The following is a 17644-nucleotide window of genomic DNA, read 5'->3' as shown; positions in this document are numbered from 1 at the left end:
AAAGATCAAGAAGATTCAAGTCGAGTAAGAAGTCGTCTGAAGCGGAAAAGGTTGAAACCAAATCCTAAACGAGGTATGTATTGCTGAGGATTTTTTTTTTTGCGGTTTTGGCTAAATTATATTTGATTATGTTGTTACTTAACAGTTGTTCCATGTTTTTTTACTATTAAGCTGTCTTTGTATGTTTAAAAACTGAGTAACAACAATAGAAAAGTCAGTGACAAACATTAATTTTCTTAGAAATAACTATGTCTTTGTATGTAGTTGATTCTTTTTATGTTGTAAAAAGTTATGTTTATATTTTTTGAAGCCATATTTTTGCCATGCCAATAGGCGTATGGACACCTTTGGATTTTTTTTGAGAGGGGGGGAGACCATTATTTCCAGAAAAACAAAAAAAGTGTCATGCGTTGTGTCATGCGTTAAAAGCCAAAGAGGCACATAAAATGGACAACAAAACGTGCAGCTTGCATGTAATTAATTCTTTTTATGTTGTTAAAATGTTTATATTTTTTGAAGCCATATTTTGTCATGCCCAATTAGGCGTACGGGCATCTTTGGATTTAGGGTTGGTGGTGGGGGGAGACAATTATTGCCCGAAAAACAAAAAAAAAGTGTCATGCGTTGAAAGCCAATAAAGAGCACATGGAATGGACAACAAAACGTGCATTTTAATAGTTCAGTGTATAAACCTTGCCTGCTTGCTTAAAGAAAACGCCTGTTCTTTAATTAATTTCGTAGCGTTGCCCGAAGATGTCAATGCATTATATCCTTTTTCTTCGGAAATATTTTATTTATTCATTCTAGTTCAACAAAAAGTACTTTGGGGGAGCCACTTTGTTTTTCCCCCACTGGAAAGTTATACCAAAGCATGTGAAACACCCAGGGATAAGTGGGATAAATCATTTCATTGAAAGTTTTGAGCGAGAGCTCAAAAACTTAACATTTGAGTAAAAGCATTTAATAGCTTCATCACATTTCTAACAGCTAAGTTTAGATCTCACACTGGATCTGCTCGAGCTATGCATGAGCCTAACTTCTGGTTGCCCTCGTCAATTTTCCACTCACTTTGAAATGACTGCAACTGAATCAAACTGAGGTGTCACGCAGGATTTGCGCGAAAAATCGATCCAATACTTTTCTTTTGATGTAATTCGTTTTGGATGTAATGTTGAGTTTGTTGGCCTATGTATTTTATTTATTTTTCTCTAGGCTTGTTACCCGAATTACAAGCATTCTAACCGAAAAGGAGTTGAAACGTTCGACTATGGAGAGGGGGGCTGCAGCCACCCTCGTCCCTTCCCCACCCCCGCCTCGTACGCCTATGGTCATGCCCCTCCTCGCCAACCCCTTCCCCACCACCCCATAAATAATAAACGGTTCCCTAGCCTGCAAGGAAAAAACAAGCTGATATTTTTTTTGCTGTTATTTTAGGGAATTTGTCTTTTAAGATTAGATGTGCTAATGCTATTAGCAGAAACTCGCATATGCAAGATCCTCAACAAGCAAAAAAGACGGTGGACAGTTATATGGGAGAAAAAGTTGATGAGGGAAAGAGAACGTTCGATCTCTATTCACACAAAGGACTAAAAGACTTTTACGCGTACTTACGAGGACATCTTGACATCTTGATAGAAAGCTCTGAAAACAGTAGCATAAAAATAACTGTGAAATGCCGTACCCTGGAGATTCTTGAGCGACTGATGGATGATTATCGCTCTGGTCACCTAAATGCAGTAGCCGAGGAGTGCCTCATTACAGAGAAGGTTAAGGACGAGCTTGATATGGAGACCATAACCCTAACAACGACTATCTTGGAAGAGGACTACTTGGCATGCAAATTGTCTTTGATGGAGATTTCAGGTACCGGTATGTTTTTGATTTAGCATACTCCCCGGCGTTCCTCTGAGTCCTTATGTTTATGCAGTCAACTTTCAATATGCTGTAGTTTTGTTCTCCTGAAATTTAATGCCGCTTTCCTTCTGCAGAAAGTGCAGACAGAGTAGAGAAATGAGTGGATTATCTCTATGTCAGCATTGCTTATAATTCTTCTCATATTAAATTTAAGAATATTTGAAAAGTTGAATAAAAAAAGCCACGAGTGCAGTAAGCACATGACCTACAAACAAGAAACAGCTGCAAGTTGTAAAGTGTTGTTGCCAATGTTACCTCGTGTATTGCAAGTTGCGGCAGTTGAAACAAAAAGAATGGCCGTTTATTACTGGGCCTTTAGGCTCATCTGTGGCACATTTCATTCGCCATTGCCTCGTTTCCAGATGCCAGTCTCTAATTGCGAGGAAAAATGGGCGCCGAAGGGAGAAAGGGAAGGCGAAAGGAAGTCTCTTCTTTCCTTTCTCCTTTCCATGGTCCCTCGCACTTTGCGCTCATCACTAGTCGTTTGCGCTTCCTGGTCGATGTCCGTTGTCCCCAGAAAAATGCGAAGCGCCTGAGGAGGAGACTGTCATCAGCTCCAAATAAAACCAATCGTTTTCATTTTTCAGTTGAGGCAAGTGCTGACGATGGACAGGTGGAATCGAGGGAACAAGAGTTAGAGGAACTTGAAAAGCCGACAGGTAAGAGTCATCTGTCCAAACTGGTAGCAAGGTAGAACGTTTTTGTAAAATAAACATTTTAAGTGGCTGCTATGTCAGCATAATATCTGTGTCTAAGGACCTGATCTCTTAGACTAAGCAATGAAACTGGTCACTTATAACGTTACTGTAAAAGACACAATTTTAAGATATAATTTGCTAGTTAGGTAAAGAAAAACCTATGGCATAAGTTTTACATATCAGTCAGAGTATTCTATGGCCTTTCAAAATCTTAGTAAAAATAAAAAACACGAAGGTACATCCGCAGCAAAAGAAAATCCTTTCGATGATTTTTACACTCCCATTTGAAACAACTTCTAATTTTCTTCAATTAAAGGTATTTCAGTCTATTCTGCATAGCCTCGGGGGTTTGTTCTTAGTACTTTTCTCAAAAGATACTTCTTAGCCTTCGCGATTGGCTATGTAGCGAGTCAGTGAGGAAGCGATATAATTATGTCTGTCACACGAATCAGGTCAATTGGGCCTCCTTTTATTCCACCTAGCTCCAAATTAAGCCAATCATTTTATTTTGTCAGATGAGGCAAGTGCTGGTGATGGACAGGTTGAGCTAAGAGGAGACTTGGAATCGAGAGAACACGAGTTAGAGGAACTTGAAGAGCCGACAGGTAAGAGACACTGGTCCAACTTAGAAGCAAGGAAAAAATTTCTTGTAAAATAAACATTTCAAGTGGCTGCTATGTCAGCATAATATCTGTGCCTTAGGACTTGATCTCTTAGACTAAAGCAATGTCATCCAATTAACTGTAAATAGAAACAAGTTTTTAGGTATTTATAGATTGTGCTAGTAAATTGAGTCAAAGTTGCACTAGAAATTGTTCGAAAGTTGCTTAAACGTTGGCACAAATCGAAAAATTGCTCCAGGGTTATAAAAGTTGTCTTCCGGGGAAAACCATCTTGTTCCTGATAACATCTTAAAACAACTACCGTTTCTTTTCAGTGTTGCCATGAGTGAAATAACAGTGCCGGCAGAGGAATGAGAGGAATAACTAAATATTTAGATATTCATATAAAACTGAGGAAAATTTTATGTCCGCTTCTCGTAAACATCGGTGCATGTCAGGTTACGTTACGAATTTTAAAGTCTACACTAGCCTTTAGTCCAATTTATTTGTAGTTGATATTTTAGTTTTATACTTTTGTATCTTGATAACACAAGCCAAATAATCAGCACAGCATTCATTACCAGTTTGGTACAGAAGTCTTTAAGTTATCAATTGCTTAAAACTGGGACACATTTGAAAAGTTGAATACAAAAGCCACGAGTGCAGTTACAAACAACAAACTGTGAGCTTTTTTGGGAATAGCAACCTGTGTTTTGGCTCATCTGTGGCAGATTTTATTCGCAACCGCCTCGTTCCCAGATGGTGCTTTGTTATGTAGTCTGTTCTTATCTTTCTTTCTTTCCATGGCACTAGTTGCCCGGTCGTTGTCCGTCATCCTCAGGAAAAGTGCACCTGAAAAGGAGGCTGTCATTCGCCACGCTACTGTTACGGCCACCTAGCTTCTAATTTAACTGAGCATTTTTCTTTGTTTTTATTTGAAGCAAGCGCTGATGTTGGACAGCTTGAGCTACGAAGAGACTTGGAATCGAGAGAACAAGAGTTAGAGGAACTTGAAGAGCCGACAGGTAAGAGACACTTGTGCAACTTAGAAGCAAGGAAACAATTTTTTGTAAAATAAACATTTCAAGTGGCTGCTATGTCAGCACTATAACTGTACCTAAGGACTTGATCGCTTAGACTTAAGCTATGTCATCCCATTTTTGTGGTTACCAAGGTAACCATAATGCTACTATCTGTGTAAGTAATGTAAGTAAGACTTTCCGAAGCACGAAGTAAGAACGAGAGCGTACCGAGACGGCACGAGGATTTCTCAAGTTCTCCAGGTAGCTTTTTACGATTACAATACTATTGTTTAGAAGGATATATGAGTTACGGTGATGAATTGTTAGGATTTAGTTAAATATGAGGATTCCGAATAAAAAAAAGTCACTTTCACAATCATTATGGCGCTTTCGAACTGTCCACGATCGAGAATCGACTGCTTTGATGAGCCGCTGGCCGAAAGTAGTTGAAACATGATGCTTGGCACGTGCATATGGGCGAACGTAGTTAGAATATGATGATTGCCACGTGCATATGGCCGAACGTAGTTGGAACATGATTCTTCGCACGTGGATATTGCTTCGAAGTAATATTTTCCGAAGAACGAAGGAAGAACGAAAGCATACCTGAAACGGCACGAGGATTTACCTAATAACTTCTGGCCATAAAACTCTTTCCCGTACTGCCCTTTAAATATCGTTTCTTCAGGAACGATGGCTAAGCAAATTACCAAAAATTTATTCTTCGTCCGATCGCTACAAATTTTGGTAGAATGCGTGACAAGGTTATTACCCAATCCCCTCGCAAATTTGAATTTGGCCTACACGACAAGAAGGCAGTAATTGCCAACGAGTCAGGCCTTCTGGAAGACCAGAAGGCCTGACGAGGCGGCAGAATATAGAGCCGCGAGAAGATTTGTACATGCGAAAAAAATCTCAGAAACACTCCAAATGTCGAGAAATGTAAGTAATGTAATGTAATGTAAGGTAGATCGTGACGACACAATTCAGCACGTGCACACTTTGTTGTAGTTTGGCCAATCAGCGCGCTACTAATTTGTTCAATTCCCAGACACGATGCGTCTCAGATAACAAAGAGGTTTCAAGTCTGTTCGCTTCAAAAAGCCAAAATTCCCGAACTAGAGATTGAAATACGAAAGAAACTTGAATTAAACTTTGTTTAGAATTTAATTTCATTTACGATGAAGGTAAGAAATGCATTCCAAAGCTTCAAGATTTCCAAAGCTTCGAAAATTTCGAAGTCATACAAATTTGCATGCGTAATTAAGTTAGGTCTGGCAAAGTAAACAACACAGATTTTATCAATCAGAAGAGTTTTATTTCGTTTCTCGAATTTATAAAATAAATTCTCTATACTACATTTTTTTTCCTGGATACTTCGGCGTTTTTCCTCGGGAAACAGGGCCTTTAATTTTCCTAAAAGCTGGTTGCCCGAACGCAATTTGCAGTGTCTCGACAACAACAATTCAACGTGATATTTGAGACATCACGTATTGCGCGTTTAAAACCTCAATTTTTTTTAATACTTATGTGCTGAATGAATTCAACTGCAGTGTGGAAAGTTTGAAATGCTTTGTTTTGGCAAATCTTTGTAAAAGCTTGCTTTTTGTTTCGTAATTTATTTTTCATGTTCAGTGGCTCATAGCCACTTTGATTTATAAGACCTATAGGACTTTAAAACAGCGGAAACCTTTCCAAAATAGCGGCATCGGACAACAATGGCTTGAAACTCGCAAATAGCATGAAGTTTACAAGATTTCTCACTAAATCTTCACTACTGTGGTATTATTTTAGAACTTTTTGTTAGCCTTCATAAAATCGCATTTTATTCCATAAACATTCACGATTTTCAAAGAAAACGCGCAATGTTTATTGATCGACCAAAATCATAAAGCGTCCCGTTGTACTCGTTGGCATTTCTACCGATAGGTATCACTAGTAATAGAATGTCTATTGATCTTGATCGTCAACTGCGAAATACAACCGATGAATCGATCGAAATCGAGGTAAGAGTTGTGTACTACGTACAGTACGAACGCAGATGGTCTGAAATGCAGTGAAGTGTTATTTATATTTATATTGCTTGGAATCAATGTCTGAATTTATCTCTGAGTATAAGGAGATCGTTATATTTTGCAGAAAAGGGTCAACCCGTTGCTTTTAATATGTTTTCCCCCTTATTAGGACCAGAGGTAAACCAAAAACACATTTAGACCCGCCAACATCAATATTGGTTATTTGTTTTGCAAGAAAGCCTACGACAACTACGTTCACCAAAAATCTTTCAGAAAATCTTTAACAATTTTTTGTCGATCTGATTTCTTGTAAAACAAGAACATTGAGAAGCTTGAGAAGCTTAAAATCGGGCGCTTTGCCTTGAAAGGCAGGGTTCAGTACAGCAGAAACCACGAAGCTGTTACTTAAGTAGCACTCAGTCCGACTGTGTTTGTGTAAGTCACAGGGCTTGCATGAGCTGTATTAGTGTGCATAATATAATATCTAGAACGTTGTCGAGATTGCATTATTACTTAATGACATGATGGTTTCAATTTATAAATGTATCTCACAAAATACAAATAAACGATTGAAGTAGACGACTAGACAATGTAAAGTTTTAAGACTTAGCAAAGTGCAGTGTATTGGTAATACTGTAAGGTGCGGTTTCACCTGAAGGTCGTGTGCTTTTCGGTAATTTCCAGGCATTGCACTTTGATGGGACAGTACTACAACTGTTTACCGGGGAACTACTATTGTCAAGAAAATGATCACAACTTGTTGATGAATGATTGAACATTTGTTTCATACCATTACTGTAATAGCAATTGATGAAGGCTTTTAGTCCTGAACCAAAGTATAAGGACTGGGAAATACTGAAACCCATTATCAGCCACCTTAAACGGAAATATCTTGTTGGTGTTTCAAGGAATCCAAGGAAACTTCACTCACCCCATGTATCTATGTATTGCGGTATTTTGTAATTTTTTGAGTGATTTTTGGGGATGTTTGGCAGGTGATAGTTTTTTTAAAAGAATTAGTAAAATTTAGACAACTAAGAAATATTGAAAATTTAATGTGAATTTAACATTGGAATTTGAAGTTAGAAATTGGCAGACGGACACCAAACAGTCCCGTGACATCCTGGAGTGTTTTTGCATGGGGGTCAACTGTGTGATGATGTTTCCATTTTTTTCTTCAATCCCCACTCATAAAGAACTGTTGTTGGTGTTATGTTGGTGTTATCACATGTCAAGCCTTTAACAAGGTATGAAAGAACACAAGGATTTAAATTATTCTGGTGCTCAATTTTTGCGTAACTAAAATTAATGTTACTCAAATTCCTGATGGATTCTGTCTTAAACTGTTCAGCCATTCTAAGTAAACGGGTGCAAATGGGGATTTGAAATGTTGAAAAATCACTTTCACTGAAACGTGTCCAAATATAATCCTGCTTATAGAGCATGATCTGTAGTGCACTTGTTTAGTTTGGGCCTTCGATATCTTTATTCAATAAAAAGTTATGAGGTTGGGCATTAACCACACTATTGTCTAAAATGCTGCTTTATTTTGAAGGGTAGAGCCTGTCTATTTACTTTAAAGCAATCCTTTATTATGCCCTATGTGACTTATTCTCATATTTTCGTAAATAAATGAAACATTTAAAGAAACCTAACCTAGTAACCATTGCTTGCCATGAAAAAAATCCAAAAAAATTGCATAATTCTTTCGAAGAAGATTGTCTAAATCTTTTTATTAGAAAAATAAATTCCTCAATATTCTTTTAAAACGATTAAAACCTACTTGTTTCCTTGCATAATTACTTTATGTACACAAGTGAGTAATCAAGATTTGATGCGCAATTCACTACCTACTAAATTCTTATAAAAACAGTTAAAATTTCCTTGGAAACAAGGTAACGTAAATTACTTAAGAGTGGTAACGTAAATTACTCTTGGTTAATTCTTTAACGGATGATCGCATAAAATGATCAAAAACCGCAAATGGCACGACGCGTAAGCTAAATCTTTATCATTAAACAAAAAATTGACAATAAAACTATTTTACTTTTGTCTGTCGTTTTGATATTCCTGATGAACGGTAACGTAAATTATAACTTTCTCAACTTTTAGACGAGTCAACTAAACTTTGCTGATAGATTGACAAATGGACAAAATATAGTTGCATGTGTCATTGTAACATTATTTGCTGGGTTCAGTTTAGCAGGAAAGTTCACTTCTCTAAAAGTTACAAAGCCAATTTCGTGACATGGCGCAATAGATAATTTACGTTACCAACGCTGTAATTTACGTTACCTTTCAAAAGCACGTGCTCCTGCATAGATCACTTACCGGTTTCAAATGACGATAAGGTCAAACGAAAGCGTATCTTTACTGAGTTTCTACTAGGTATTATAAGACCTTTTGCTCAAAAAGGCCCACCTTGGTTGCCAAGGAAGCACAGATGTCCTTCAACAGAGTCTCATATTTGAACTTGACTGTTTTGCAGCAACTCAAAAAGAAAAAAATCTGCTAAATGCCTTTTTTTGTTGTTGTTGACTGATTAAACATTTGATACGATGACAGATGTTTAATATTTGCTTTCATGGCTGCCTTTATTATCGAGTTAAAAATTAACGCCTCGGCCTTACGTAATTTACGTTACGGTAACGTAAATTATATTTATTACGTCTCGATGTTATTTTGCGAAGACAATAAACAGTTCCAAAGCGATCTCTTATTGTCAATAAATAGTGCACAGACACCCTTCGATAGAATGCCGTTTATAGACTATCGTGACTCTCAACACAGAGTGGCCTAAGTAAAGTCACTGGTAACGTAAATTATGTTTGAAAGTGTGAACGGCCATCTCGCTTTCCGCCGGGCAAATTTCTAGCCGCTATTTCCATTTCTTGGTTTTAATTTGAAGTTTATGTGGAAGTTCTTATGTTTAGCACCTAGAAAATGCATTACTTTCATTGTTATAGAACAAACGCAAAATATTACTTGTTGTCTGTGTTACTGGTAACGTAAATTACTTTAAACTATGCGACAGGTGTAATATTGTACTACACTGAAAAAATTTTCATCCAAGTACCTCACCAGGGGTTTGGTAATTTAGGCATTAATGTTTACTTCAATGAAAAAATAGCAAATAGAAAGAAATATGACGAAATACAGTGAAATTTGAAAGTTTCAATTCCTTTTTTAAGCCATGCGACACCTGATTTTACAGAAGTCTTACTTATAATATAATCAGCCAGAAAAAAATAACGAATACCATTGGCAATCTGAAGTTTTTGTACTATTTCCAAGATATGAAAGTTCAGGAAGATTACATCAAAAGTCACATTTCTCGTAAATCAGCTCAAAGATACATATTTTATTACATGCGACACTGATTGCACCCGTTTATTTAGAATGGCTGTGTTACGAGCTTAGTATTTCCAAATTATTGCATGTCAATGTAAGGCAAGACAAGACATGCCTTGGTTCTTATGTAATTCTCTTAAAAACACATAAGATATTGACTATAATTTTGTCTGTGCTATGGCAATTCACAGTGAGGTGGTCTTGATGTGTCTTTAACTTGTAGATTGGACTGGACTAGTAAAACGCGGACTAGTAAAACGCGGACTTGTAAAACGCCTCTAGACACTTCGAATTCCTTGGCCACAATCATCTTACGGCTCTCTTCAATACATAATGTCTCAAAAAAACAGTAACCTCAGAAAGAAGTCAGAAGCAAATAAGGTCGAAAGACCGAATTTGAACATATAACGGCAAATGTTCTAATGTCACGAACGTAGGAGTCGTGTAGGCCCGTCACCTTTATTTACCACATACTGCTCCCAAATTAAAACAGTACCCTCAGAAAGAAGTCAGAAGCAAATAAGGTCGAAAGACCGAATTTAAACATTTAACGGCAAATATTCTAATCTCCAAAGTGAGTAACAAAGATATTAAATAAAATATAAATAGCATCGAACTCGGAAAAAAAATCCGAGTTCCAGATGGGATTTGAACCCACGACCCTCCGTGTTCTAGGACGGATGCTCTACCACTGAGCTACTGGGACTCTGTGGTGAGCAAGGGTGAAATGTGGGCTTTTGACTGGAACCGCATCACGCGGTCACACAGCCAAATGATGACTGGCACATATGACTCATAACTGTATCACACAGTCACATTAAGGCATATCAAAGATGCAACCAACCAACCTCCAAAGTGAGTAACAAAGATATTAAATAAGATATAAATAGCATCGAACTCGGAAAAAAAATCCGAGTTCCAGATGGGATTTGAACCCACGACCCTCCGTGTTCTAGGACGGATGCTCTACCACTGAGCTACTGGGACTCTGTGGTGAGTGGTATTCTAATGTCACGAACGTAGGAGTCGTGTAGGCCCGTCACCTTTATTTACGATTGACTGTTGATTTCTGGACGGGCCCCGTTCTACCTCGTGCGAGCAATACAAACGACTGCACTCAACAGACGTCATGTAGTGGAAAGAAAGAAACATATGCACACAACTCATAGCATCAATCCCGTTGTTTTAGTAGGGGTTTGCAGAACGAACATGTGCTATACTGCAAAAACATCTCCACGCTAAAACAGACCATAGAGTGCTCAAAAAAGCTAGAAATATGCCGTCGAAGAAACACACAAGAGCTTCAAACACAAATTGTTTCGCTCGCTAAACCGTTTAGTTTTATCCGATTTACAAGCGCTTGTTTTACAAGTCCGCGTTCTACAAGTCCGTGCTTAACAAGCCCTCGTTTTACAAGTCCGCGTTTTACAAGTCCGCGTTTTACTAGTCCTCGTTTTACAAGTCCGCGTTTTACTAGTCCGCGTTTTACTAGTACGCCTTTTACAAGTCCGCGTTTTACCTGAGTCCGCGTTTTACTAGTCCGCGTTTTACAAGTCCGCGTTTTACTAGTCCGCGTTATACTAGTCCGCGTTTTACAAGTCCGCGTTTTACTAGTCCGCGTTTTACTAGTCCAGTCCAGTCCTCGAAATACAGTATGCCAAAACTCCCCGCCCTCTAAAGATAAGTCCTTGACGGTTCTTGTCGTTTTTCGGTGCCTATTCATCTTCGGCATCTTTCTCATCCACCTCTCGTTCTGTCCTGTGTCTGTCATCACACGAAAGAAAAGCTGATTCTCAAAAAATCTGCCACAAAAGGAAATTGACAAAAACAATATGAAAACCATATATCGAAAGTTTCTTATTTTAAAATTTTATCATACGTCTTAATTCAGAGCTACAAAGAAGTTCCTCCTTTTGAGTTATTGATACTGTTCTTACAGTACCCTCTTTCCACTAGCGAAATTTTACAAAATTCCTTCGCGGCGAAAAGGTAGCGCGAATCCAGAACAGACTCCAATCGAGAGTGGGTTAATTCTAGATTACTATTAATTAACTATTACAACATTCATTTTTAAAATAGTTTCCCAAGCCGACTAAGCTAACTAAACGTCGAGTGTATCTTTCAGTAAACAAAACATGCCGTTATGACGCCGGAAATCCAGCTCACGCATACTATACCCCGTGACTCACGCAAACCTCCGACTTACGTGCTACTACAGTCATTCCTTTCTAAACATTTTTTTTTGACCACCACCGTACCTTTCTACCCAAAAAACTCATGAAACCGCCCGGTTTTAACCTGTTTTAACCTTTCAAAAATTAGAGCGTTCGAAACTAAATAAGATCCGTAATCACAAACAACATACAGCCGTTTACCAGCACTCTTTAAAACTCCTGAAACCCTTCAAAATCAGGCAAAATAAATCTTTGAAATAACCTTTATCAATGTTTCTTATTTTTTATTCAGTTCTATAAAATGCCTTTCATACACTACTGTCAAACAAAAATTTCAATTTCCTCAAAGTTTCAAGACAAAAGAATAACAAATATTTCGTGCACAATGTAATTTGATTAAGCCAATATTATCACGTCTAAAAATACTTCAAGCACTTCAGTGAAAACCCGTTTTTTTTTCGTATCAACGAAAACCACTTTCGAATAATCAATACATGAAAATAACAATAAGATCAAAAGGAAGAAAGGAACCTTTCTAATTATTTGAAGACTTTCAAAGCCGTGATATTATGCATCCAATCCGCGATAAAATTTAATTACAACAAAATCCAAGTTCTCATTTTGAATTCCATTTTTTTCAGTTGATACCTTTATCCAACTTGTGAAAAATTCCATTCAAGTTCCTATTAATACTGTACATTCCCAATGTTTTGCTCAGGTCTTCAGAAGCGTCTTACTAACCAAATCTAAAATAATTCCAAAACATGCTGTACAAACATTCTACTCTTTGTGACAAACGACTTGACGACCAATTGTTCAGAAATGAAAATGGACACAGTTCTTGCTAAATAAAAAAAAAGTTTTACGGTGGAGTCAGGCTAAAAAAATATACCGCAAGATCACACCCCCATTCATAGTCAGAAACCAGCAAACCATCTAGTTTGCTAAAAAAAACACTGCGTGACATCAATGACGTTACCTTTGTCATTTACAAAAATAACTTTAACTTGTCAAAGTAAGTGCAATTTCACAATGGTGAATATCAGTACAGTATGGGGCCCAGTTCTCGGCCGGGTCCAGTTCTCGGCCACTTTGTGTTTAACGCGTTTTTTTCACCCTCCAGTTGAATCAAAAGAAAAAGGTATTTCCTTCAAACGATAGACTGATTCATGTGCTTTAAGTATCTTGAGTTTGATCGTTCAATTCGATATAGAAAGCTCACACGTCGAGTTTACGCGGAGGTAGGTGAATTTGCATTCCCGAAAAAGTTGTTTGTTTACGGCTCCAAATTCATGGATGTAGTTAAATTCGTATTTTATCCAAAAGCCCCCACCATACGAGCTAATTTTTGGCATGTGAAACGTAGAATAATTCAGCTTTCTGCTTTAGTTAACTTTTCGTTGAACCGTTGTATTTTTTGGTCTTAATTTACTTCGAAATTTTTTCTTGCGACGTTTGCGTATTTGCCAGTTCTCGGCCACCCTGCTCGCTATCACAGCTTAGCGCTTGGTTTTTAATATAATTTCATCTGCTGCTGCCAGAATGAAAGAAATAAATGTTTTAAAAATAAAGTTCAATCTTATCTCTAAGTTTTGAGCTGACTCTTGCCTTGTCTATTATTTCTACAACACCTAAATCTTTCAAGACCTTTTCACTGCAAAATAAACCATCTAAATGCACGGGTCACACAATGCGGTTTTGCCAGAACCTGCACATAGGCAACTAGGCGCGTTAAAATCCTTCTTTTCTAAAGTAAAACAAAGCATCATAAAAATAATTTGGGATCGATATAGTATAAAGATATATAAAAAGGTTTACAGAGTGATTTTATGACTGTGAAAATTAATTGAGCATTTTTTTACAGATAATTACGCACAAGCTTTTTAGTGGCCGAGAACTGGGCCAAGGTGGCCGAGAACTGGGCCCACAAATGGAGCTTTTATTTTTATTATTGCTCGGGCAAATTAATTTTTGACCGGTCGATAGCTTTACACCAAAAAGCTGAATAATGTAGCTAGCTCTGGGAGAAATTTCAAGTTCCTGCGGTTCTTCTGAGGTAAGAAATACAAGTTTACGTCAAAAGTGGCCGAGAACTGGGCCAAGGTGGCCGAGAACTGGGCCCACAAATGGAGCTTTTATTTTTATTATTGTTCGGGTAAATTAATTTTTGACCGGTCGATAGCTTTACACCAAAAAGCTGAATAAAGTAGCTAGCTCTGGGAGAAATTTCAAGTTCCTGCGGTTCTTCTGAGGTAAGAAATACAAGTTTACGTCAAAAGTGGCCGAGAACTGGGCCAAGGTGGCCGAGAACTGGGCCCACAAATGGAGCTTTTATTTTTATTATTGCTCGGGTAAATTAATTTTTGACCGGTCGATAGCTTTACACCAAAAAGCTGAATAATGTAGCTAGCTCTGGGAGAAATTTCAAGTTCCTGCGGTTCTTCTGAGGTAAGAAATACAAGTTTACGTCAAAAGTGGCCGAGAACTGGGCCAAGGTGGCCGAGAACTGGGCCCACAAATGGAGCTTTTATTTTTATTATTGCTCGGGCAAATTAATTTTTGACCGATCGATAGCTTTACACCAAAAAGCTGAATAATGTAGCTAGCTCTGGGAGAAATTTCAAGTTCCTGCGGTTCTTCTGAGGTAAGAAATACAAGTTTACGTCAAAAGTGGCCGAGAACTGGGCCCCATACTGTACTTTGCCCCGTAAGCTTTTTTCTCTGTCCTTCCGCCGAAGCAAAAAAACACAACCTGATTACACATTAACCCAAAAGTCGACCAAGTGTGCCTGCAACGATTTCCTGTCAAAACTAAAATGAAAACCATTGCGGTATGCGTCACCCGTAGCGGTTTTGTAGCAACCCCAAGCTATCCCCGTCTTTTTGGCCGCGCCAGGAGACTACGCTCTAGGACGACCAAAGGGTAAACTATAAATCGGCCACGCCCGATTAATAATTGAATGCAGGAGCGTGGGGGGGGGGGGGGGGGAGGGGGTGGACTACTTTCATCGTTACTACACTATGAACATTCCAGACCCATTTTAGCTATTCACTATTTCCTCAGTTCGACTGTAAATATTGGTAACCACATGACCTCTTAGAGGGTAGGGTGCGTTTCTTTGGGAAAATCCAAAATTGGATCATTGATCTCAGATCACACGGATACTTTGCTCTCAAAGAAACGAAGAATCCGAAAACGGATTTTTTGCCATGACAACCCCGTAAACACATTTCGCACAGAACATAAAATATCAGCACAAATTTATTTTTCGTCGAATGTATCCTAGCTAAAATAATTTAAGCATACAAAATCTTTTACAAAAACCACACGTCGAAGTAGATCTTCTTTAGCGTTAAGCACAATGTGGCGAGAAAGCATCTGAGAGCGAAGAATGATTGCGAAATGATCAGTGCAAATTTAACTCGTGACAATTTCAAAAGGATACAACTTCCGTAGGCACACAGTGGCTGTTCTAGGAAACCTGTATCCCGTTTAAAATGATACTACATACCTATATGAAGCTACCGTTTCCTTTTATCGTGAAATATATTTGTATTTTGATCGAAATAACCGCCTAAAACTTTCCGTATGGCAGTGTTTACAAAGAGCGAACCTGTATTTTCACAGCAAAGACCGCTCGGCCAAGGTACTTTTTTCGAATCCTTTCCCAAAGAAACGCACGGATCATGAATCCTAAAAATACGGATTCAGATCAGGATTCAGATATGATCTGATGTATCTACTCGAAGTGTGGATTCTTCAGATCATTGATCCAAGATTAATCCATTTTCGGATATAGGTAAAGAAACGCAAAATCCGGTTTTGGATCAAGAATCCGGATTTGGATTTTTCCCAAAGAAACGCACCCTTATTATCACGCGCCTCTTTGTCGCGCCAGTTCGTCAAGACTGATAAAACTTTCCTCGTGGGAATCACGTCCGCGGCTCACCGTCACGTATTAAATATTTTTCGACATTTTAAAAATCAAACTGCTTTATAAAGTACTACTTTCAGTACTTTAAGTTTATTTCATCAATACACGCCATGACTTGTGTTCCAAACACAGCATAATATTATTTGTGAGAATTTCAAAGCATCGACTTTCTCCGGTTCTGAGAAGTGAGTTCTCGCCGGGAACACTACCGAGATTTATTCACGCTGTAAAAAATTTGCCGGAAATTTTTTTTTCTTGGCGGAATCTTGGCGAGAATATAATTCCCGGCAAGATTCTTGCCGGGATCCGTGGCGGGAAATTCTACCCAGGCGGGAAGTCTGCTATCTTGCCGGGATCCGGGTCTCGGCAAGATTCTTGGCGGGATCCCGACGTGCCGGGAATTTTTTCCCGGCCGGGATCCCGGCGGGATATCGCCATCTTGGCGGGATCTTGGCGGGATCCCGGATCGTGGCGAGATCCCCGCCGGGATCCCGCCGGGATAGACAGACAGTACTCGCATTTTGTATGTTGTGATTTAAAAATTACCCAGCAGAAAAAAAATTGAGTTTACTTCGCATTTGCATTTTTCTTCAATGTTTATCATGACTACAAACTAGGATACGTCTTTGTCCGATTATGTTTTTTTTTTACGGCTTTCATTTCGATTTTATTGCTGTTGTCAGGAGTATTTCTTCATCATTTGCCGAGTTTAAACACGTTTTGTTTTAATTTTTGCGCCTGCAAACTACATCGTTTTCTTGATAGTAAAGTTTTAATAAACATGTTGGACATTCTTTGCTCTTTAGAAAAATCTTAACTATCCTCACTATCGTTCATCTGAATTCAAAGCTGTGGAATCAACTGGTTCCAATTCAGGCATCTCGCGGCAGTAGCGGGGCCGTACGCTTTTCTAGTGGGGCCGTACGGCTTTTTCCGGCCCTGCTAGAGCGAGGCGTACGGCCCTCATACGGGACTTTTTTTCATATGGTTTTCCAAGGAAATTGCGCGCGCGGGTCCGTACGGGTCATATGATAAAAAACACGAAGGTACATCCGCAGCAAAAGAAAATCCTTTCGATGATTTTACACTCCCATTTGAAACAACTTCTTATTTCTTCAATTAAAGGTATTTCAGTCTATTCTGCATAGCCTCGGGGGTTTGTTTTTAGTACTTCTCTCAAAAAATACTTCTTAGCCTTCGCGATTGGCTATGTAGCGAGTCAGTGAGGAATCAGACGAATCAGGTCAATTGGGCCTAATGTTATTCCACCTAGCTCCAAATTAAGCAGCATCATTTTATTTTTTCAGATGAGGCAAGTGCTGGTGATGGACAGGTTGAGCTAAGAGGAGACTTGGAATCGAGAGAACATGAGTTAGAGGAACTTGAAGAGCCGACAGGTAAGAGACACTTGTCCAAACTGGAAGCAAGGAAAATAATTTTGTAAAATAAACACTTCAAGTGGCTTCTATGTCAGCATAATATCTGTGCCTTAGGACCTGATCTCTTAGATTAAAGCAATGTCATCCAATTATTTATAACTGTAAATAGAAACAAGTTTTTATATTCAAGTATTTATTGATTGTGCTAGTAAATTGAGTCAAAGTTGCTCAAACGTTGGCACAAATCGAAAAATTGCGCCAGGGTTATAAAAGTTGAGGGTCCTGAAGGGGGGGTTCTAAATCCCATTTCCCAGCCAAAATTTTGCCTAAATCCCATTTCCCAGCCTATTTTTTGCTCAAATCCCAGTCCCAGCAGTGAAATTTTTGGTAAATCCCAGTGCATGAAAAATCAAGGCTCAAACGCACAATACGTGTAGTAACTGTGTTGTTTTAATTGTCCCAAATCCTGTTTTTATTTCTGCTAGTTGAAATTAGTAAATCCCTTTCGTTTTCTTAAATTTCAACTCAACACATCTGTATAAACGTTTTCTTCA

At 38.4% G+C, this 17644-nt stretch overlaps 1 protein-coding gene and 2 non-coding genes across 3 annotated transcripts in view; 1 reads left to right on the top strand and 2 right to left on the bottom strand.

The window, feature by feature from the left end:
- Positions 1 to 17644, top strand: part of LOC144641270 (uncharacterized) — a 157509-nt gene that overhangs the window by 125500 nt on the left and 14365 nt on the right. Inside the window, exons 9-11 of the mRNA XM_078500301.1 lie at positions 3128 to 3217; positions 4156 to 4239; positions 17019 to 17108. Coding sequence (XP_078356427.1) covers positions 3128 to 3217; positions 4156 to 4239; positions 17019 to 17108 — 264 coding nt within the window. The remainder of the gene's footprint in view (positions 1 to 3127; positions 3218 to 4155; positions 4240 to 17018; positions 17109 to 17644) is intronic.
- Positions 10236 to 10308, bottom strand: Trnal-uag (transfer RNA leucine (anticodon UAG)). Its single transcript has one exon. It is a non-coding gene; the product is annotated as a tRNA-Leu (tRNA).
- On the bottom strand, positions 10517 to 10589 carry Trnal-uag (transfer RNA leucine (anticodon UAG)). Its single transcript has one exon. It is a non-coding gene; the product is annotated as a tRNA-Leu (tRNA).

Source organism: Oculina patagonica, unplaced genomic scaffold (genome assembly GCF_052425735.1).
Source record: "Oculina patagonica isolate OP01 unplaced genomic scaffold, crgOcupat unplaced8, whole genome shotgun sequence".
NCBI classification, from domain to species: domain Eukaryota; kingdom Metazoa; phylum Cnidaria; class Anthozoa; order Scleractinia; family Oculinidae; genus Oculina; species Oculina patagonica.
The sequence above is the reverse complement of the archived record's forward strand: the minus strand, read 5'-3'. Positions and strand labels throughout refer to the sequence as shown.